The sequence below is a fragment of the Scyliorhinus canicula genome, chromosome 29 (assembly GCF_902713615.1).
Source record: "Scyliorhinus canicula chromosome 29, sScyCan1.1, whole genome shotgun sequence".
In the NCBI taxonomy this organism is placed as follows: Eukaryota; Metazoa; Chordata; class Chondrichthyes; order Carcharhiniformes; family Scyliorhinidae; genus Scyliorhinus; species Scyliorhinus canicula.
Window position 1 is genome coordinate 14679757 of NC_052174.1, and position 22929 is coordinate 14702685.

Below are 22929 nucleotides of genomic sequence, written 5' to 3' on the forward strand. Positions count from 1 at the left end.
CCAAGTAAAACCAGAAACCCCTTTCCAAAGGTGTGGCACACGGCACTCTTACTGGTATAAGACTTATTGATACTCTGTTCCCTCTTTCAAACAGCAGCTTTGAATCCCTTCCAGAAAGCAATTATCTCTTTTAAGTTATCAACGGTAACTTAAGGCACGGTGGCCTAGTGGTTAGCACAACCGCCTCACGGCGCTGAGGTCCCAGGTTCGATCCCGGCTCTGGGTCACTGTCCGTGTGGAGTTTGCACATCCTCCCCGTGTGTGCGTGGGTTTCGCCCCCACAACCCAAAAATGTGCAGAGTAGGTGGATTGGCCATGCTAAATTGCCCCTTAATTGGAAAAAGTAATTGGCTAATCTAAATTTAAAAAAAAAAAATAAGTTATCAAGTCGTCTGGAAACAACTCTTTAAAATGAAGCTGGAGAGAGACAGGCCAAAACACTTCTGTTCTCGGCCTGAGTCCACAGCAGTCAACTCTGAAAGTGATAGTAAAAACTCACAGAGCCACAGCCCAGCTCCGCCCACACAATGACATCACTGAAGCCACGTGATGAGACGAAAACCTTTCTTAAAGGGACACTCCCGCGGCAAGGGGTACTGGTTGAGGGATAGTTGTCGCCCTTCTCACTGGGCCATGGGACCTTCACCTCCAGCCTCGGAGAGGGCAGACTCAGCCTGGGTTTAATGTCGTCCGTAGCCCCAGCCGCGGTGACGGGGCAGCCGCCCCTCTGACGGGGCAGCGCTCGCTGTACACCAGCCGCCCCAACCTGCAGCCGCAATCTCCTCTCTCAAGGGTAACGGCAATTCTTTTCCTCCCCCTCCAGTCGATGGCGTACATGATCAGTGCAAACATGGACTCGGGTGCGACGGAGTTCCAGATTGAAGCTGCCATCAGCAAGATCTTTGCATCTGTGAGCATTACCACCTTTTGCTTTGTTACTGCAGGTTAAGATGATCACGTCTCGGTAATCCACGTTTCGGGTTCAATACAGAGATTAATGTTTGGTCAAGGTAATAGAAGTGCTGCCTGTAAGGTACCCAGTCTTAGCTACAGCGCAGCACCCCCTCAGTACTGACCCTCTGACAGTGCGGCACTCCCTCAGTACTGACCCTCTGACAGTGCGGCACTCCCTCAGTACTGACCCTCTGACAGTGCGGCACTCCCTCAGTACTGACCCTCTGACAGTGCGGCACTCCCTCAGTACTGACCCTCTGACAGTGCGGCACTCCCTCAGTACTGACCCTCTGACAGTGCAGCACTCCCTCAGTACTGACCCTCTGACAGTGCGACACTCCCTCAGTACTGACCCTCTGACAGTGCAGCACTCCCTCAGTACTGACCCTCTGACAGGGCAGCACTCCCTCAGTACTGACCCTCTGACAGTGCGACACTCCCTCAGTACTGACCCTCTGACAGTGCAGCACTCCCTCAGTACTGACCCTCTGACAGTGCGACACTCCCTCAGTACTGACCCTCTGACAGTGCAGCACTCCCTCAGTACTGACCCTCTGACAGTGCGGCACTCCCTCAGTACTGACCCTCTGACAGTGCGGCACTCCCTCAGTACTGACCCTCTGACAGTGCGGCACCCCCTCAGTACTGACCCTCTGACAGTGCGGCACTCCCTCAGTACTGACCCTCTGACAGTGCGGCACTCCCTCAGTACTGACCCTCTGACAGTGCGGCACTCCCTCAGTACTGACCCTCTGACAGTGCAGCACTCCCTCAGTACTGACTCTCTGACAGTGCAGCACTCCCTCAGTACTGACCCTCTGACAGTGCGGCACTCCCTCAGTACTGACCCTCTGACAGTGCGGCACTCCCTCAGTACTGACCCTCTGACAGTGCGGCACTCCCTCAGTACTGACCCTCTGACAGTGCGGCACTCCCTCAGTACTGACCCTCTGACAGTGCGGCACTCCCTCAGTACTGACCCTCTGACAGTGCGGCACCCCCTCAGTACTGACCCTCTGACAGTGTGGCACTCCCTCAGTACTGACCCTCTGACAGTGCGGCACTCCCTCAGTACTGACCCTCTGACAGTGCGGCACTCCCTCAGTACTGACCCTCTGACAGTGCGGCACTCCCTCAGTACTGACCCTCTGACAGTGCGGCACTCCCTCAGTACTGACCCTCTGACAGTGCGGCATTCCCTCAGTACTGACCCTCTGACAGTGCGGCACCCCCTCAGTACTGACCCTCTGACAGTGCGGCACTCCCTCAGTACTGACCCTCTGACAGTGCGGCACTCCCTCAGTACTGACCCTCTGACAGTGCGGCACTCCCTCAGTACTGACCCTCTGACAGTGCGGCACTCCCTCAGTACTGACCCTCTGACAGTGCGGCACTCCCTCAGAACTGACCCTCTGACAGTGCGGCACTCCCTCAGTACTGACCCTCTGACAGTGCGGCACTCCCTCAGTACTGACCCTCTGACAGTGCGGCACTCCCTCAGTACTGACCCTCTGACAGTGCGGCACTCCCTCAGTACTGACCCTCTGACAGTGCGGCACTCCCTCAGTACTGACCCTCTGACAGTGCGGCACTGCCTCAGTACTGACCCTCTGACAGTGCGGCACTCCCTCAGTACTGACCCTCTGACAGTGTGGCACTCCCTCAGTACTGACCCTCTGACAGTGTGGCACTCCCTCAGTACTGACCCTCTGACAGAGCGGCTCCCTCAGTACTGACCCTCTGACAGTGCGGCACTCCCTCAGTACTGGCAGTGAGATTACCAACCTAGATTATGTGTTTAGTCTCTAGATTTGGACTCACCCAAGACGCTCTGACTCAGAGGGGTGGGTGGTACCCACGGGAAAGTTGCCACATTGCCTGAATGCCTTGGGACTCGTGCTGTTGGTTTCCCCCCCCCCCCCCCCCTCCTTCCGGGGATCGTGTAATCGCGAGCGAGCTAGGTCCGTGCTTCCTCACCTGCCCGATAGCTGAGACCGGACTCCTTACAGGTGGCACTTCTATTTGTGTTTGGAATGCAGCCCCTGCGATGCTTGGGCAGTGACGAGATTACGAGGTGGGGGGTGGGGGCGTGTCATGTGGCGGGGGGTCAGGTCATGTGGCGGGGGGGTCAGTGGGGGAGACAGTCACTCCCCTGAAGGCTGAAATGATCCTGTCACAATCCCCCTGAAGCTTCTCACGCTCTCTCTGCAGGAGGCTGCCTGGGTTGTAGCAGACGAATGTATCCAGCTCCTGGGCGGAATGGGCTTCATGAAGGTATGTGTGAGATTATCAATGTGTCTTCTGCCTTTATACCCTGTCTCTGTGACGTGTCTCTAATTTCCTGTTTAAGGTTATTCCCAACATCACCACTGTGGTTTGCGGGCCTTTACACGCCCATTTTCTGCCCCTTGCTGTTTCTCAGCTCTACCCATACAGATTCCACATCGTTGGAGTTAACATCCTTCCTCGCTGTAGTGTTAATTCCCTCTCTAACCAGCAGTGCCACGTCCCCACCTTTTCCTTTTGTCTAACTGCAGAATACCCCTGGATGTTCAGTTCCCATCCCTGGTTACCTTGCAACCATGTCTCCGTAATCCCGATTATATCATACCCGTTTGCATCTTATTTGCGTCAATTTAGTTTTGTCATTTTGAGTATTTTTGTGGAGTCTAGCCTTATTTGTTGATTCCTTCTTAGATCTGTATCAGGCCATAACCATACACAGCGCTCCAAATCTTCTGTACCGTGATCTGACGCAAATACGGGATTGAGAAAACATAAATCACAACTAGGCTTTTACAGTTCAGAGGGAGGCCATTCGGCCCATCATGCCGATCCCCAATTAACCTAAAGATCTTTGTAAAATGAGTCCAAGCCAGATGAAGCGTAATACCAGGAACAAAGCCATTTCTTGATATTTACAGATTACAGCATTGCATATGTCTGCTGCAGACTAACGCCGAGTGTCCCGGCAGCCTCTCTCTATATGTACTCACGTTGTTTTTTCAATGCCCTCGAATTGACCAATCGGCATCCCATTAATCTTGGCGGGGGTGGTGTCAGAGATATGGGGTGGGGCGGCGAGACCCCAGGGACGGGCTTGAACAACGGTGAGGATTTTCCAATGGAGGCCCTGCCGCGATGTGTTCTAACCTGCTTTATCTGCTGTTAGGACGCTGGGGTTGAGCGGGTAATGAGGGATCTTCGGATCTTCCGCATCTTCGAGGGAACAAACGATATCCTCCGACTTTTCGTTGCACTCAATGGCATTCAGGTATGTGTTCAGTTTGCGTGTCAGGCTTGCCCTCCAAGTGTGAGCTACGAGATCCTGAAGGTGGTGCCTTTTGCACTGTGTACAGATCCATAGATAGAAGTTACTAACCGAGCTGACATACTGCCAGGCAACCGGTGATGGGCAGTCAGTGAAAACCTTTCAAACATCAAAAATAGAGTCCCACCAACTATTCTGACCACTTTAGCCTCATTATTATCCCCGTTCCCCACAATTCTCCTTCCCACCTTTCTGTCCAGATCCTTTCCAGAGCAGCTGAGTGAATAAAGGGACTCCCATGAACAAACTACAAAACACAATCTCATCATCTAGAATGGCCGATAAAGAGACACCTTACTGTCAGGGTTTCCTGTCCCTCGCCTTCACCAGCACGTCCACAAGGGAGCTGGTTTAGCACACTGGGCTAAATCGCTGGCTTTTAAAGCAGACCCAGGCAGGCCAGCAGCACGGGTTCAATCCCCGTACCGGCCTCCCCGAACAGGCGCCGGAATGTGGCGACTAGGGGCTTTTCACAGTAACTCCATTTGAAGCCTACTCGTGACAATAAGCGGTTTTCATTTTTCATTTCATTACAAGAATGTCAAATTTCATGTTCGGACAAACACAAGAATGTCAAATTTCACATCACGATTAGGACAAACAAGAATGTCAAATTTCACATCACGATTAGGACAAACACAAGAATGTCAAATTTCATGTTCGGACAAACACAAGAATGTCAAATTTCACATCACGATTAGGACAAACAAGAATGTCAAATTTCACATCACGATTAGGACAAACACAAGAATGTCAAATTTCATGTTCGGACAAACACAAGAATGTCAAATTTCACATCACGATTAGGACAAACACAAGAATGTCAAATTTCATGTTCGGACAAACACAAGAATGTCAAATTTCACATCACGATTAGGACAAACAAGAATGTCAAATTTCACATCACGATTAGGACAAACACAAGAATGTCAAATTTCACGTTCGGACAAACAAGAATGTCAAATTTCACATCACGATTAGGACAAACACAAGGATGTCAAATTTCATGTTCGGACAAAGACAAGAATGTCAAATTTCACACAATCAAGAGGGGCAGGGTTGGGGTGTCGGGATGGGAGGCTATTTGAGTCATTGGGGTGTTAGATGGTTGAATGGGGGTGGGGGTTTCTGTCGATTTTGGTGTTTTACATTGTTTTGTTCTATGTCTAAAATGTGAAAAACCAAATAAAAATACATTTTAAAAAAAACTTTTACACAATCACAGCACACACTGTCATTTTCCGAAATTTGGCAGTCTTGCATTTGTCCTGATCCTGATATGAAATTTGACATTCTTGTGTTTGTCCTGATCCTGATATGAAATTTGGCATTCTTGTGTTTGTCCTGATCCTGATATGAAATTTGACATTCTTGTCTTTGTCCTGATCCATGCAGGACGAAAATCTTCGACAACAAGTCTCCCTTTTGCGGAAGAGTCACATCCAGAGTGTGCACCCAGTAATGTGAGTCCCTTACCATGTGGAGGAGGAGGATGGATGGTTAGGGGGTAGGAATGTACTAATATTGCAAATCTGCGGACCGGAAGGGAGGGGGGCTCGGAAGGTGGGCATGTTCCAGGTGTCTCCCCAGGCTCCTGATACCTGCAATATCCTCCTGTGTCTGAATGCTCCCAGATTTCTACCTGCCCCCCCCCCCCCCCCCCCCCGCCCCCGCACCTCTCCACCTACCGTCAAATGAACTCCTGCCAACCGACCGTCCACACACATCGCCACAGTCCCCCTCCCTGCTCACGCTCCCTGAACTCCCAACTCTTCACATCTGCCTGCCCTAAGAAGCTTATTAAAACCCCGATGACCTTTCCCCTTTGACCTGTTTGGGACGAATGTTTGTGGCCACGGTGTTCATGTGGAGGTGACTCACCGAGACTGATCTTTGCTCCCGATTGCACAGACCGCTGGTAATCACCTGAAGGGGCTGCAGAGAGCGTTGAAGAACCCTGTTGGAAATGCCAACCTGCTAATCGGTGAGATTAGCAAACGGGTAAAAAGGTTAGTGGCTCCACCTTGGTGCTAAGGGCCAGTTCAGGATCATCACCAACCAATAGTGCTTCTTTGATTTTTCCTTTCACATATTAATGATGTGTTCTGTCAATAGTCCCTCAGTACTGACCCTCTGACAGTGCGGCACTCCCTCAGTACTGACCCTCTGACAGTGCGGCACTCCCTCAGTACTGACCCCCTGACAGTGCAGCACTCCCTCAGTACTGACCCTCTGACAGTGCAGCACTCCCTCAGTACTGACCCTCTGACAGTGCAGCACTCCCTCAGTACTGACCCTCTGACAGTGCGGCACTCCCTCAGTACTGACCCTCTGACAGTGCGGCACTCCCTCAGTACTGACCCCCTGACAGTACAGCACTCCCTCGGTACTGACCCTCTGACAGTGCGGCACTCCCTCAGTACTGACCCTCTGACAGTGCAGCACTCCCTCGGTACTGACCCTCTGACAGTGCGGCACTCCCTCAGTACTGACCCTCTGACAGTGCAGCACTCCCTCAGTACTGACCCTCTGACAGTGCGGCACTCCCTCAGTACTGACCCTCTGACAGTGCAGCACTCCCTCGGTACTGACCCTCTGACAGTGCGGCACTCCCTCAGTACTGACCCTCTGACAGTGCAGCACTCCCTCAGTACTGACCCTCTGACAGTGCGGCACTCCCTCAGTACTGACCCTCTGACAGTGCGGCACTCCCTCAGTACTGACCCTCTGACAGTGCGGCGCTCCCTCAGTACTGACCCTCTGACAGTGCGGCTCTCCCTCAGTACTGACCCTCTGACAGTGCGGCACTCCCTCAGTACTGACCCTCTGACAGTGCGGCGCTCCCTCAGTACTGACCCTCTGACAGTGCGGCACGCACGTCTCTCTCTCTCTGTTCCTTCGAGCTGGCCTCTCTCGAACTGCAAGGCCCCGGCATCTCTCACCTCAGCCTTAGCCCTAACTGGTCCTAGTGGTGTGCCTGATGGGTGTCAGTGCCCCCGTCGGTCTGATTTGGCTTTGCCATCAAAGAGCTGAGAATCCGATGCCTGTAGCTGGAGAGTAAGTGGTGTCTGACCCGAGCTCGTGCATCAGCAGAGGTCAATGAAGTGAAGAAACATGCGCCGGGCAGCGAACCGTCCAGTGCTCTTGGGGTGAAGCGTGAACACGAGGCAGTACTTCCTCTCCTCCCTAACCTGATCTTTTTGTCTCCGTTGTTGTTGCAGGAAAGCTGGACTGAGCACAGGCGTCACCCTGAGCGACAGTGTGCACCCGGAGCTGAACCACAGCGGAGATCTGGTGAGTACGTTACCTTCACTGTGATACGGCTGTCCCAACATTCCCGAAACCTGCTCCCACGGTACCGAGTGATCCAGCTATCCAGGGCATCGCTGGCTGGGTCACCATTTGTAGCCCGTCCCTTATTGCCCTTGAACTGAGAGTCTCGCTCGGCCATTTCAGAGAGGGGCAGTTTACGGGTCAACCACGTGGCTGTGTGGGTCTGGAGTCACGTGTAGGCCAGACCGGGGTAAGGACGGCAGATTTCCCCTTCCCTAAAGGACATCAGATGGGTTTTGACAACAATCGACAACCTCATGCATCGAAACAAGAGTTGTATCCAATTCTTGCTGCAAATTACGCAACGTTCTGGCCTCAACTACTTTCTGTGATAGTGAATTCCACAGATTCACCGCTCTCTGGGTGAAGAAATTTCTCCTCACCTCAGTCCTAAAAGGTTTACCCCTTATCCTCAAACACTGACCCCCCTAGTTCTGGACCCCCCCACCATCGGGAACATTCTGAATCTACCCTGTCTAATCCTGTTTGAATTTTGTACGTTTCTATGAGATCCCCTCTCACTCCTTTAAACTCCAGTGAATATAATCCTAACCGACTCAGTCTCTCCTCATGCGACAGTCCCGCCATCCCAGGAATCAGTCTGGTAAACCTTTGCTGCTCCCCCTCCATAGCAACAACACCCTTCCTCAGATACGGACACCAAAACTGCGCACAATACTCCAGGTGTGGCCTCACCAATGCCCTATACAATTGCAGTAAAACATCTCGATTCCGATACTCTCGCTATGAAGGCCAGCATACCATTTGCCTTCTTTACTGCCGGCTGTACCTGCGCGCTTACTTTCAGCAACTGATGCACGAGGACACCAAGGTCTCGCTGAGTATCCGCCTCTCTCAATTTACACCCGTTCAGATAATAATCTGCCTGCCTCTATTTTTATTACCGAAGCGGATAACCTCCCATTTATCCACATTATACTGTGTCTGCCGTGCATGTGCCCACTCACTCAGCCTGTCCAAATCCCACTGAAGCATCTCTGCATCCTCCTCACAGCTCACCCTCCCTTTGTATCATCTGCAAATTTGGAGATAATACATTTCGTTCCTTCGTCCAAATCATGAATATATATTGTGAACAATTGGGGCCCCGGCACAGATCCCTGCGGTAAACCACGGCGATGTTGGACACTTTCCATTCCCCCTGTCTCTCTCCCTCAGCAGCCACCGCGCCGGTTTTCACGATTTTTAAAAGCACAAGTGAACCGCGCCGCCGGGAGATCGGGCCCAGCGGAGGCGGAGAATCGCGGAGGCCCCGGGTCAGACCCGCTAATGACATGCAAACGGTGTTTACTGTACGTGCGTTCCGGGGCGCATTGATGCCGTTGCCGAGGTGATGGAAAATTGCGATTTTGGCGTCGGAACCGATTCTCCGCCCGATCGCCTTTTCCGATTCAGGCGTCGGCTAACGGAGAATCCCCCTCCCCCCCCCAATTTCTGCATTCAGGATTTTAGCCCTGTTTTGGGATTCAAACCCACAGTCTAACAACCCGAGAACTTGCTGCTACTAAACGCGGCTGAGATAATCTCTGAACTAATCTTCTCTCTGAAACGATGCTTCATTGAAACCTAAAGTGTGATTTTTTTTTTCTTTGTCAAGGTGAGGTGATTGAACTCTGTTCCGAAATGAGTAACAGAATCTTAATTTAACACGCCAAAGTTTCCTCTTCTCAAACCAAACTTGTAAACTGTTAAAGTTCCCCCTCCCCCCCCCCCCCCCGCCTCCCACTCCCACAACTGATGCTAACTTTAGGCAGAGTTTATTGCTGTCAGTTTGTCCCTCCAACATTTTGTTCACTTTCTCTTGGCCCAACTCCAGTTTCTTGGATCGCCCTATGTGTAATAAAAGCAGAATGAAGAGTTCGTAAAGCTCAGCAGCTCTGGTCACAGCTATGGAGAGATAGAGAGCGAGAGAGAGAGAGAGACAGACAGAGAGAGAAAAAAGTTACTGTTTCGAGTCCAATGTGACTTCTTCAGATCTGTTCTGAAAATGATATTGGACTCGAAACTTTAACTCGCTCTCTCTCACCCTCTCTCTCTCGCGTTCTTTCTTCCTCTCGCTCACTTGCCCTCTCGCTCTCCCTCTCGCTCTTTCTCACTCTCTCCTTGCTCCCTTTCTCGCGCTCCCTTTCTCGCTCTCTCCTCTCGCGCGCTGTCTCTCTCACGGTCTCTTTCATCGCTCTCTCACCCTCGTGCTCTCTCGCTTTCTCTCTTCGCTCGCGCACTCTCAATCTCTCCCGCGCTCTCTCTCACTCTCATGCCCTCCCTCGCGCTCCCTCTCGCGCTCCTTCTCGCGCTCCTTCTCGCGCTCCTTCTCGCGCTCCTTCTCACGCTCCCTCTCACGCTCCCTCGCGCTCTCCCTCTCTCGCTCTCCCTCTCCCTCTCGCTCTCCCTCTCTCACACCATCTCGCGCTCCCTCTTGCTCTCTGGCGCTCTCCCTCCCTCTCGCGCTCTCCCTCCCTCTCGCGCTCTCCCTCCCTCTCGCGCTCCCTCTTGCGCTCTCCCTCTCTCGCTCCCTCTCGCGTTCCCTCTCGCGTTCCCTCACGCTCTCCCTCTCGCTCGCTCCCTCTCTCGCTCCGTCTCTCTCGCTCCCTCTCTCGCTCCCTCTCTCGCTCCCTCTCTCGCTCCCTCTCTAGCTCCCTCTCTCGCTCCCTCTCTCGCTCCCTCTCTAGCTCCCTCTCTAGCTCCCTCTCTAGCTCCCTCTCTCGCTCCCTCTCTCGCTCCCTCTCTTGCTCCCTCTATGTCGCTCCCTCTCTCACTCTCTCTCTCTCTCTCGCTCACCCCCTCTCTCTCTCACTCACGCTCGCGCTCTCCCACTTGCTCTCCCTCTCGCTCTCTCTCTCTCTCTCTCTCTCACTCACGCTCTCGCTCTCCCACTTGTTCTCCCTCTCGCTCTCCCTCTCTCTCTCACTCTCTCTCACTCTCCCGCTCGCGCTCTCGCTCCCTCTCTCTCACTCCCTCTCTCTCTCTCTCTCGCTCCCTCGCTCGCTCTCTCTTCTCTCTGCCGGGTTTTTTCAGCACTATTTGTTGTTTCATACCTCCGACGCCCACTTTAACTTGCTTTGATTTCACCCTCGTGTAACTTCAGCATCCCCAGTTTAATGTGGTCACAGGAGGAGGGTGCTGTGGGGTGGCAGCGGGGGATGGGGGGGTTGGGTCCTACTCATTGCCCATAATGAATCTGAGTTTCAGGAAGTATAAAAGCTGGGTATTTTAATGTGACTCAAACCATCTCCTCACCTCGGAAGGTGGGTGGAATGCCAATGCCTCCAAACACACGTGTAGCATGTTCCCAGACATCATCCCTGACCAGCTTGGATCCCAGATTCAGTTTCTGCCCCTTTCTTCCGGGACACCCCCCCCCCCCCCCCCCCAAAACCAGGAGAAACTTTGATACAATTAGGCTTGTATTCCCGGAAATATCGGTCGGGCTTTCTGAATGTCGAAAGGGCCGGGTAACATTTTCCGGGAACTGTGGGATGGGGGGGGGGGGGGGGGGGGGGGGTGCCCGTTGCGTCACTGGCCGGGCGGAGCGGGGACACTTGAGCGGGGAACTCCCGCCATTTTGAGACAACCCCCCCCGCTCAATTCTCCACCATCCCCGCCCACCAAAAACAAGGGAGGGATTCCCCCCCCCCATCTTTTGTCACGCAGAGGGGGGAGGCCCTATTCCCAAACCAGACCCCAACAGTTGCTAGGATACAGGACAGAAACCCCAATATTGAAACTGTGAGGGAAGGCTAATTCACTTCAGGAGTGACCCACATGCACAAATAGGGATACGGTACATTAAAACAAACTTTATTACAAACACAGTATTAAAATAACTTTAATGTCATATAAGGAATCGCCTAAAATTACCAGCTAAACAACGCTGAACCATAAAATGAAACACTTTATCTCCTAACGGCTATCTTTATCTCCAATCAAGCAAAACCCATCTCAGGACAAAATCCACTTTTAAATACAGTTGGCAAACCCGGGAATACTTGCTGTAAAGAGATGTCCTGGAGAAAATGCTTTGAAAGGGAGAGATCCTTCAGGAAACAGCCTGCAGATTCCTGCCTGTGTCAAACTACTGCTTAACCTCCCAGACTTTAGCAAAAAAAAACCATTCTGTTCATGGCTAAATCTAAAACTGAAACTCAACTCCAGACTGCTTCAGCCCCTCCTGTTAACTGCATCATCCCTGTTGGGTGAAAATATTCGCAGGTAGACCTTAATGTGAGCAAAAGAAGCAATTTACTGGTCACAGAGCTCTGGGAGAAAGGTCCTGGATCCTTAGTCCTGCCCACACACTATCTCCCTGTGGCTTTAAACTATGTTAATATACCCTTTCGATGCAGAATTAGTTTCCATTCTCATTTACATACAGCCAATCAATTCTCTTAGTGTCGCAGTTCATACCATATATGGTTAGCAATTCTTTACACTGTAGTTTACTGTTTGTCCAATCCATATGTTGCACGCGTGATTACATGAGGTCATTCGGTCCGAGATGTGGATTTGGAGGACACCCTTCCCCTCGCAGCTGTCCTGCCCGCTTAGAATACCAGTACCTGCAGTCCGCGGACCACTGGTCCTCACTTAACGCATTGTCTTTGGAGGATACATCTGTCAGAGTCACAAAGTTAGGCCAAAGTTCACTGTCTCAGCGGAAACTAAACAGGCATTAATTCATATCCCAGCATGTCAAAGCAGAAAGTTTACACCAACAATCTCTACACCACTTTTGGCCTACGCGGACCAACTAGAACCCCAGGGAACCTCCTTTCTATAAAGAAAATTCCATTAGTCCTATTTGGGTAAATGCTAGGTGGTTCGACCAGAGAAATTGAGCAATTTGGAGACGGGGCAGATGGTTGGAGGATTTGGAGACAGAGCAGATGGTTGGAGGATTTGGAGACGGGGCAGATGGTTGAGGGATTTGGAGATCAGGCAGATGGTTGAGGGATTTGGAGATTGGGCAGATGGTTGGGGGATTTGGAGATCAGGAAGATGGTTGAGGGATTTGGAGATCGGGCAGATGGTTGAGGGATTTGGAGACGGGGCAGATGGTTGGGGGATTTGGAGATCGGGCAGATGGTTGGGGGATTTGGAGACAGGGCAGATGGTTGGGGGATTTGGAGACTGGGCAGATGGTTGAGGGATTTGGAGATCGGGCAGATGGTTGAGGGATTTGGAGACGGGGCAGATGGTTGAGGGATTTGGAGATCAGGCAGATGGTTGAGGGATTTGGAGATCAGGCAGATGGTTGGGGGATTTGGAGATCAGGCAGATGGTTGAGGGATTTGGAGACGGGGCAGATGGTTGAGGGATTTGGAGATCGGGCAGATGGTTGAGGGATTTGGAGACGGGGCAGATGGTTGAGGGATTTGGAGATCGGGTAGATGGTTGTGGGATTTGGAGACGGGGCAGATGGTTGAGGGATTTGGATATCGGGCAGATGGTTGAGGGATTTGGAGACGGGGCAGATGGTTGAGGGATTTGGAGATCGGGTAGATGGTTGTGGGATTTGGAGACGGGGCAGATGGTTGGGGGATTTGGAGATCGGGGAGGTGGGATTTGGAGACGGGGCAGATGGTTGAGGTATTTGGAGATCGGGCAGATGGTTGGGGGATTTGGAGATCGGGCAGATGGTTGAGGGATTTGGAGACTGGGCAGATGGTTGGGGGATTTGGAGATCGGGCAGATGGTTGAGGTATTTGGAGATCGGGCAGATGGTTGGGGGATTTGGAGACGGGGCAGATGGTTGGGGGATTTGGAGACGGGGCAGATGGTTGGGGGATTTGGAGATCGGGCAGATGGTTGGGGGATTTGGAGACGGGGCAGATGGTTGGGGGATTTGGAGATCGGGCAGATGGTTGAGGGATTTGGAGACGGGGCAGATGGTTGAGGGATTTGGAGATCGGGCAGATGGTTGAGGGATTTGGAGACGGGGCAGATGGTTGGGGGATTTGGAGATCGGGCAGATGGTTGAGGGATTTGGAGACGGGGCAGATGGTTGGGGGATTTGGAGATCGGGCAGATGGTTGAGGGATTTGGAGACGGGGCAGATGGTTGGGGGATTTGGAGATCGGGCAGATGGTTGGGGGATTTGGAGATCGGGCAGATGGTTGGGGGATTTGGAGATCGGGCAGATGGTTGGGGGATTTGGAGACGGGGCAGATGGTTGAGGGATTTGGAGACGGGGCAGATGGTTGAGGGATTTGGAGATCGGGCAGATGGTTGAGGGATTTGGAGACGGGGCAGATGGTTGAGGGATTTGGAGATCGGGAAGATGGTTGAGGGATTTGGAGATCGGGCAGATGGTTGAGGGATTTGGAGATCGGGCAGATGGTTGAGTGAGTTGGAGATCGGGAAGATGGTTGCGATTTGTGCGACACTGTTGGTTTCTTTACTGGGAGGAGTAGGCGGTAGGAAGCGAACGCCCACAATTCTCGTGACATTCCGCAGTGTGCGCCGTGGGTAACGGTGGCTCTTTCTCCTTCAGGTGGTCAAAGCAATTGAAAGGTTTGGAGGCTGCACAGAAGTCTTGCTGTTGAAGTACGGGAAGAGAATCGTAGGTGAGCAACAAAACGGCTGAATGTGGAAAAGACATCCCGTCAGGAAAAAGGTTGATGACATATCTGTCCCCGAGTGCAGTCAGTGCGGCACTCCCTCTGTACTGACCCTCTGACAGTGCGGCGCTCCCTCAGTACTGACCCTCTGACAGTGCAGCACTCCCTCAGTACTGACCCTCTGACAGTGCAGCACTCCCTCAGTACTGACCCTCTGACAGTGCGGCACTCCCTCAGTACTGACCCTCTGACAGTGCGGCACTCCCTCAGTACTGACCCTCTGACAGTGCGGCACTCCCTCAGTACTGACCCTCTGACAGTGCAGCACTCCCTCAGTACTGACCCTCTGACAGTGCAGCACTCCCTCAGTACTGACCCTCTGACAGTGCTGCACTCCCTCAGTACTGACCCTCTGACAGTGCGGCACTCCCTCAGTACTGACCCTCTGACAGTGCGGCACTCCCTCAGTACTGACCCTCTGACAGTGCGGCACTCCCTCAGTACTGACCCTCTGACAGTGTGGCTCCCTCAGTACTGACCCTCTGACAGTGTGGATCCCTCAGTACTGACCCTCTAACAGTGCGGCACTCCCTCAGTACTGACCCTCTGACAGTGCGGCACTCCCTCAGTACTGACCCTCTGACAGTGCGGTACTCCCTCAGTACTGATCCTCTGACAGTGCAGCACTCCCTCAGTACTGACCCTCTGACAGTGCAGCACTCCCTCAGTACTGACCCTCTGACAGTGCGCACTCCCTCAGTACTGACCCTCTGACTGTGCGGCACTCCCTCAGTACTGACCCTCTGACAGTGCAGTACTCCCTCAGTACTGACCCTCTGACAGTGCGGCTCCCTCAGTACTGACCCTCTGACAGTGCGGCACTCCCTCAGTACTGACCCTCTGGCAGTGCGACACTCCCTCAGTACTGACCCTCTGACAGTTCGGCACTCCCTCAGTACTGACCCTCTGACAGTGCGGCACTCCCTCAGTACTGACCCTCTGACAGTGCAGCACTCCCTCAGTACTGACCCTCTGACAGTGCCACACTCCCTCAGTACTGACCCTCTGACAGTGCGGCGCTCCCTCAGTATTGACCCTCTGACAGTGCGGCACTCCCTCAGTACTGACCCTCTGACAGTGCGGCACTCCCTCAGTGCTGACCCTCTGACAGTGCGGCTCTCCCTCAGTACTGACCCTCTGACAGTGCGGCTCCCTCAGTACTGACCCTCTGACAGTGCGGCACTCCCTCAGTGCTGACCCTCTGACAGCGCGGCACTCCCTCAGTACTGACCCTCTGACAGTGCGGCACTCCCTCAGTACTGACCCTCTGACAGTGCGGCACTCCCTCAGTACTGACCCTCTGACAGTGCGGCACTCCCTCAGTACTGACCCTCTGACAGTGCGGCACTCCCTCAGTACTGACCCTCTGACAGTGCGGCGCTCCCTCAGTACTGACCCTCTGACAGTGCGGCGCTCCCTCAGTACTGACCCTCTGACAGTGCGGCACTCCCTCAGTACTGACCCTCTGACAGTGCGGCCCTCCCTCAGTACTGACCCTCTGACAGTGCGGCACTCCCTCAGTACTGACCCTCTGACAGTGCGGCACTCCCTCAGTACTGACCCTCTGACAGTGTGGCACTCCCTCAGTACTGACCCTCTGACAGTGCGGCTCCCTCAGTACTGACCCTCTGACAGTGCGGCACTCCCTCAGTACTGACCCTCTGACAGTGCAGCACTCCCTCAGTACTGACCCTCTGACAGTGCAGCACTCCCTCAGTACTGACCCTCTGACATTGCGGCACCCTGGGATTGTCAGCTTGGATTATCTGCTCCAGTCTCTGCCGTTGCCCTGACCTGCGGACTCGGTCCTGGCGATAAGAATGACAGTAATTCCGCGAGGATGACTGTGGGTTGTGCTGCAGAGGCAGGAACCAATACCCCTTTCGAGGAGCTGCTAACTCTCTCGTGCTTTGCATACTTTTCCAGATGAACAGTTCCTGCTGAAGAGGGTTGCTGATAGTGCCATTGATCTGTACGCCATGGTGGTCGTTCTGTCACGGTAAGGACTCCGCGGGGGGCTGAGCCCCTCTCTTCACTTATCAACAGAGGGAAGCAAATTACTGCGGATGCTGGAATCAGAAACCAGAGGAGAAAATGCTGGAAAATCCCAGCAGGATCTGTAAGGAGAGAAAAGAGTAAACGTTTCGAGTCCAGCTGACCCTTTGCCAAAGCTAAAAGGCATAACACGGTAGCATAGTGGTTAGCACAGTTGCTTCCCAGCTCCACCCCAAACCTCCCCTGCCGGCCAGGCGGGGTCTCCGAGTCCCGGTGGAGGTGAACCCTTCCTCGGCCGGTTCCCAGGCGGCAAGGCCGGCGAGTGAGGCAAACGGCTGTCGGCTTTCGGTCCCCGTATTTGAGGAGGTATATCGTTGGAGGCAGCACCGAGGAGGTTTACCAGGATGATCCCCCGTATGGAGAGGCTGCCATACGTGGGCGGCACGGTAACACAGTGGTTAGCGCCATGGCATCACAGCTCCAGGGTCCCGGGTTCGATTCCCGGCTTGGGTCACTGTCTGTGTGGAGTCTGCACGTCCTCCCCGTGTCTGCGTGGGTTTCCTCCGGGTGCTCCGGTTTCCTCCCACAGTCCAAAGATGTGCCGGTTAGGGTGGATTGGCCAGGATAAATTGCCCTCAGTGTCCAAAAAGATAAAGTGGAGTTACTGGGTTACGGGGATAGGGTGGAAGCGGGGGCTTAAGTAGGGCGCTCTTTCCAAGGGCCAGTGCAGACTCAATGGGCCGAATGGTCACTGGGGCTGGTTTAGCGCACTGGGCTAAATCGCAGGCCAGCAGCGCGGGTTCAATTCCCGTACCAGCCTCCCCGAACAGGCTCCGGAATGTGGCGACTAGGGGCTTTTCACGGTAACTTCATTGAAGCCTACTCGTGACAATAAGCGATTTTCATTTATTCTATGATTCTGTAGAAAGTGGGAGGTATTTATGCTGTGAGGGTGAGGGAAAGAAACATGAGTCAGCCACAGAAACCACGGGGAAAGAGGGCTAATGGCAGTCACCAGAGAGAGGAAAAGGTGTGAGAGGCGGAACAGCAGAGAAACCAACACAACATCAGAGGGTAAACTGAGAGATGCCGATATGGGGGGGGGGAGAGAGACATCGGTGGGTCAGAGGGGAAGGGGGAAGCAAAGGGGATAAAAGACAAGATGTGGGGATGCCGGCGTTGGGCTGGGGTGGGCACAGTAAGAAGTCTTACACCAGGTTATAGTCCAACAGGTTTGTTTCAAACACGAGCTTTCGGAGCACAGCTTCCTCTGGTGAGAAAAGAGCAGTGCTCCGAAAGCTAGTGATTTGATAAAAGATAAGGAATGGGGTGATCACATAGGGGGAAAGAGTGGGGGAGAAATATATATCAAGAAAGAAATAAAAGGTAAAGGAGAGTTGAAATGAAATGGGATGAAAACAACTGGGTGGAGGTGGGGTAGAGCTGATCATCTGAAGTTGTTGAATTCGATGTTGAGACCGGACGGCTGAACCGGAAGATGAGGTGCTGCTCCTCCAGTTTGCGTTGAGCTTCACTGGAACATTGCAGCAGGCTAAGGATCGGCGTGGGAGCAGTGATAAAATGGGACGGTCAGGGTCCTGAATGCGCACAGACCGAAGATGCTCAGCAAAGCGATCACCCCATCTGCGTTTGGTCTGTCCGATATATAGAGGAGGCCACGCTTTTTCCTGGGTTTCTGTAGCTATGATTCACCTTTCATTCCCTCGCCCCGCAGTATAAATGCCTCCCACATTATAGGCCTTTTATCTTTGACAAAGGGTCACCTGGACTCGAAACGTCTATGCTCAAATCGGCTGCGCCCTTTCCCTCTCTGACGACGGTAACGGCACTCCAAAGGCTCTCCCCTTGGTTGGGAGTGAGGTGTCCCTGAGGTGGCGAAAAGGTGCTTTAGGCAAGCAAGCCTCCTCCCCCCCCCCCCCCCCCCCCCCCCCCCCCCCCCCCCCCCCCCCCCGGCCTAGAAGCAGGGACTAATCCTGACTGCGGCCTGGAGGCACCCCGGGTCATGAATGGGGCCCTACTTTCCATCCTCCACCTCCGCACCACAGATTGCTGACCCCAGCACCCCCTCCCACGCAGCTCACAATGTGGTCGACGCTTCGCTGAGTGGAATTTATTTTTTCCCAAGAAGACCACGCAGCCTCGACCGACTTGGCAGAATGCCCCCTCCCCCCTCAGGACTGTTTGCTGCGCTCGAAAGCTTCCGTGCCCGGCGGGCCTTTCCTTGTGCGTTTCGGGCCGCGACCTTCAGCTCGCGAACCCGACAGGGTGTGGCGGGAGCGAGCGGGGGGACGAGGGCTGTCCCAGGGGTGAAGGTCCATGCAGAGGGAAGCTGGCCTTGTCCTCCCCGGAGCAGAGGGGTTCAAGCGGGAGACCGATGAGAGGCGTACGGAACGATGAGGGATCTGGACGGAGTAAATCCGGGGAGAGGTGTTTCCCCGTGGCTGAGCGGGCCGGCCACTGGATCAGATTCACCGGGGCTGACGAGGTTTCGGTGAGGTGGGCAGGGAGCTTCGGCCTCAGTGTAGAAGGTTAAGGGACTGGTTTAGCACACTGGGCTAAATCGCTGGCTTTGAAGGCAGGCCAGCAGCACGGGTTCGATTCCCGTACCAGCCTCCCCGAACAGGTGCCGGAATGTGGCGACTAGGGGCTTTTCACTGTAACTTCATTTGAAGCCTACTCGTGACAATAAGCCATTTTCATTTTCATTTTTCATTTCAACCGAGTGCTGATCTAACCGAGGGGGTTATGATGATGAGGGGGTTCGACAGGGTCGAGAGAGAGAGAGAAACGCCGCCCCCTAGTCGGGGCGGGGACTCCAGAACGAGGAGGGAGAGAGAGAGGGAGAACGAGGTGAGAGAGAGAGAAACGCCGCCCCCTGGTCGGGGCGGGGACTCCAGAACGAGGAGAGAGGGAGGGAGAACGAGGTGAGAGAGAGAGAAACGCCGCCCCCTGGTCGGGGCGGGGACTCCAGAACGAGGAGGGAGAGAGAAACGTCGCCCCCTGGTCGCGGTGGGGACTCCAGAACGAGGAGGGGGAGAGACAGGGAGGGAGAACGAGGTGAGAGAGAGAGAAACGTCGCCCCCTGGTCGCGGTGGGGACTCCAGAACGAGGAGGGAGAGAGGGAGGGAGAACGAGGTGAGAGAGAAACGCCGCCCCCTGGTCGGGGCGGGGACTCCAGAACGAGGAGGGAGAGAGAGAGGGAGGGAGAACGAGGTGAGAGAGAGAGAAACACCGCCCCCTGGTCGCGGTGGGGACTCCAGAACGAGGAGGGAGAGAGAGAGGGAGGGAGAACGAGGTGAGAGAGAGAGAAACGCCACCCCCTGGTCGGGGCGGGGACTCCAGAACGAGGAGGGGGAGGCAGAACCTTCAAATTGGAAATGTCAAAAGCCGTGTTGATTAGATTTCTGTGGGGGAAGGGAATTCAGGATGACAGCACCCAGGCGGAGTCGATGGAGTTCAGATTTAGATCTGGTTAAGCGTTGGGGCGGGTTCGAGGGGCTGAATAGTTTCCTCTTCCTGCACAGAAGGGTCTCGGCCTGAAATGTTCACCCGCCTTCTCTCTATTCGTCCCACATTCCTGTCGTTATTTTGCAGCTTCTGTTCAGCTCGGTTACCCAAGCGCTTTTGCCTGACACTGCTGTTGTTTTGTTTGTCCACAGGGCCTCCCGCTCCCTGAGCCAGAGGCAGGCCAGCGCCCAGCACGAGAAGCTGCTCTGTGAGACCTGGTGTATCGAGGTGGGTGACCCGTTCTCCCTCCCGTCCAGCCACAACCTTCTCAGCGTTTCTCCCGTCTGTCGCTGAAACCCTCTCATCCCCCAGCATTGTCACTGTCAGACCCTGACCACTGCACTAACCGGGAACATCAGACATAGGAGCAGAATTAGGCCACTCGGCCCATCGAGTCCGCTCCGCCATTCAATCATGGCTGATATTTTCTCATCCCCATTCTCCTGCCTTCTCCCCATAACCCCTGCTCCACTTATTAATCAGGAACCTATCTATCTCTGTCTTAAAGACACTCAGTGATTTGGCCTCCACAGCCTTCTGCGGCAAAGAGTTCCACAGATTCACCACCCTCTGGCTGAAGAAATTCCTCCTCATCTCTGTTTTAAAGGATCGTCCCTTTAGTCTGAGATTGTGTCCTCTGCTTCTAGCTTTTCCTACAAGTGGAAACATCCTCTCCACGTCCACTCTATCCAGGCCTCGCAGCCTCCTGTAAGTTTCAATAAGATCCCCCCCTCATCCTTCTAAACTCCAACGAGTACAGACCCAGAGTCCTCAACCGTTCCTCATACGACAAGCTCTTCATTCCAGGGATCATTCTTGTGAACCTCCTCTGGACCCTTTCCAAGGCCCAGCACATCCTTCCTTAGATACGGGGCCCAAAACTGCTCACAATACTCCAAATGGGGTCTGACCAGAGCCTGATACAGCCTCAGAAGTACATCCCTGGTTTTGTATTCTAGCCCTCTCGACATGAATGCTAACATTTGCCTTCCTTACTGCCGACTGAACCTGCACGTTAACCTTAAGAGAATCATCAACAAGGACTCCCAAGTCCCTTTGTGCTTCTGATTTCCTGAGCATTTGCCCAATTAGCAAATAGTCTGTGCCTCCATTCCTCCTTCCAAAGTGCATAACCTCACACTTTTCCACATTGTATTCCATCTGCCACTTCATTGCCCACTCTCCCAGCCTGTCCAAATCCTTCTGCAGCCCCCCTGCTTCCTCAATACTACCTGTCCCTCTACAGATCTTTGTATCATCTGCAAACTTAGCAACAGTGCCTTCAGTACCTTCTTCCAGATCATTAATGTATATTGTGAAAAGTTGTGGTCCCAGTACAGACCCCTGAGGCACACCACTAGTCACCGGCTGTCATCCTGAAAAAGACCCCTTTATCCCCCCACTCTCTGCCTTCTGCCAGTCAGCCAATCCTCTATCCATGCCAGGATCTTACCCTGAACACCATGGGCTCTTAACTTATTTAACAGTCTCCTGTGCGGCACCTTGTCAAAGGCCTTCTGGAAATCTAAATAAATCACAAACAGGGAGAGGGAGCTGGACCCACGCACTGACCCCGGCTGGGAGGGTCCAGACCCCGGCTGGGAGGGGCCTGACCCCCGCACTGACCCCAGGGGGGAGGGGCCTGACCCACGCACTGACCCCGGCTGGTAGGGTCCTGACCCCGGCTGAGAGGGTCCTGACCCCAGCTGGGAGGGGCCTGACCCACGCACTGACCCCGGCTGGGAGGGTCCTGACCCCGGGGGAGAGGGTACTGACCCCGGCTGGAAGGGACCTGACCCCCGGGGGAGGGGCCTGAACCTGGGGGGGTGGGTCCTGACCCCCACACTGACCCTGGGGGGAGGGGCCTGAGCACCGCACTGACCGGGGGGGAGAGATTCCTGACCCCAGCTGGGAGGGGCCTGACCCCCGGGGGGAGAGATTCCTGACCCCAGCTGGGAGGGGCCTGACCCCTGGGGGGAGGGGCCTGAGCACCGCACTGACCGGGGGGAGAGATTCCTGACCCCAGCTGGGAGGGGCCTGACCCCCGCACTGACCCCGGGGGAGAGGGTACTGACCCCAGCTGGGAGGGGCCTGACCCCTGGGGGGGAGGGTCCTGTGCACCGCACTGACCGGGGGGGGAGAGGGGAGCCACTGACCGTGGGGGGGGGGGGGGGGGGGGGGAGCCTGACCCCGGCTTTGGGGAGGGGGGGGGGGGGGGTGACAAGAATATTTCTCTTCACTGGCCAGCTTTCTGCCATTCCGCTGGATAACGGCTGCTCTGTATTCCCCCCCCCCCCCCCCCCCCCCCAAGCTGTGAAACGCTGAACCCGCTTCCTCGCCAATCTCCGGTTGTGGAAGCTGAAGCTGCCCCGGGGTGAGTACAAACTGGACCTGTGTGCAGACCCCGCTGACCAGGATTCGCCTGTTTTATTTTGTAGGCGTACGCCCGCATTACGGACAGTCTGGACTCCCTCAGCTCCAGCTCCGCCAAGCAGGTCTTCAAGAACATGCGAGCCATCTCGGCCGCCGTGGTCAGCAACGGTGGAACCGTGACTCCGCATCCCTTGGGATTTTAATTCCGGATCTCGGTCTGCTCTCCAGGCTGCAGTGCAAATCCGCATCTACTCAAGCCACCACCTCCATCTCCGTTCATTGGAAGGATTAATTAGGGATTAATTAGGGAGCCTGATCTCCCACTGCCCCGCTTTCCGATTGTAAACCGGGATTGCCCTGATTGGCACAACTGCAGACTCGATTCCTGCAACCGTTTAAGCTGAATTGTCCGATTTGAATTGTACTTTTCTGTGTGCTTGTGGACTCCGGCATTATCAACGCAACTTTCATAAACGTGAATAACACTGAGGTACAGGACTGGTCGATACGATACATCGCCTTGGGAGTGCTGGATGGGACAGTGTAGAGGGAGCTTTACTCTGTATCTAACCCCATGCTGTACCTGTCCTGGGAGTGTTTGATGGGGACAGTGTAGAGGGAGCTTTACTCTGTATCTAACCCCGTGCTGTACCTGTCCTGGGAGTGTTTGATGGGGACAGTGTAGAGGGAGCTTTACTCTGTATCTAACCCCGTGCTGTACCTGTCCTGGGAGTGTTTGATGGGGACAGTGTAGAGGGAGCTTTACTCTGTATCTAA

At 54.2% G+C, this 22929-nt stretch overlaps 1 protein-coding gene across 1 annotated transcript in view; it reads left to right on the forward strand.

Annotated features, from left to right (window-relative positions):
- Positions 1–22641, forward strand: part of acadvl (acyl-CoA dehydrogenase very long chain) — a 40295-nt gene extending 17654 nt beyond the window's left edge. Inside the window, exons 6-14 of the mRNA XM_038786925.1 lie at positions 824–910; positions 3166–3228; positions 4127–4228; positions 6197–6294; positions 7507–7579; positions 14130–14202; positions 16183–16255; positions 19932–20007; positions 22218–22641. Coding sequence (XP_038642853.1) covers positions 824–910; positions 3166–3228; positions 4127–4228; positions 6197–6294; positions 7507–7579; positions 14130–14202; positions 16183–16255; positions 19932–20007; positions 22218–22355 — 783 coding nt within the window. The 3' untranslated portion in view covers positions 22356–22641. The remainder of the gene's footprint in view (positions 1–823; positions 911–3165; positions 3229–4126; positions 4229–6196; positions 6295–7506; positions 7580–14129; positions 14203–16182; positions 16256–19931; positions 20008–22217) is intronic.
- Positions 22642–22929: the final 288 nt, after the last annotated feature.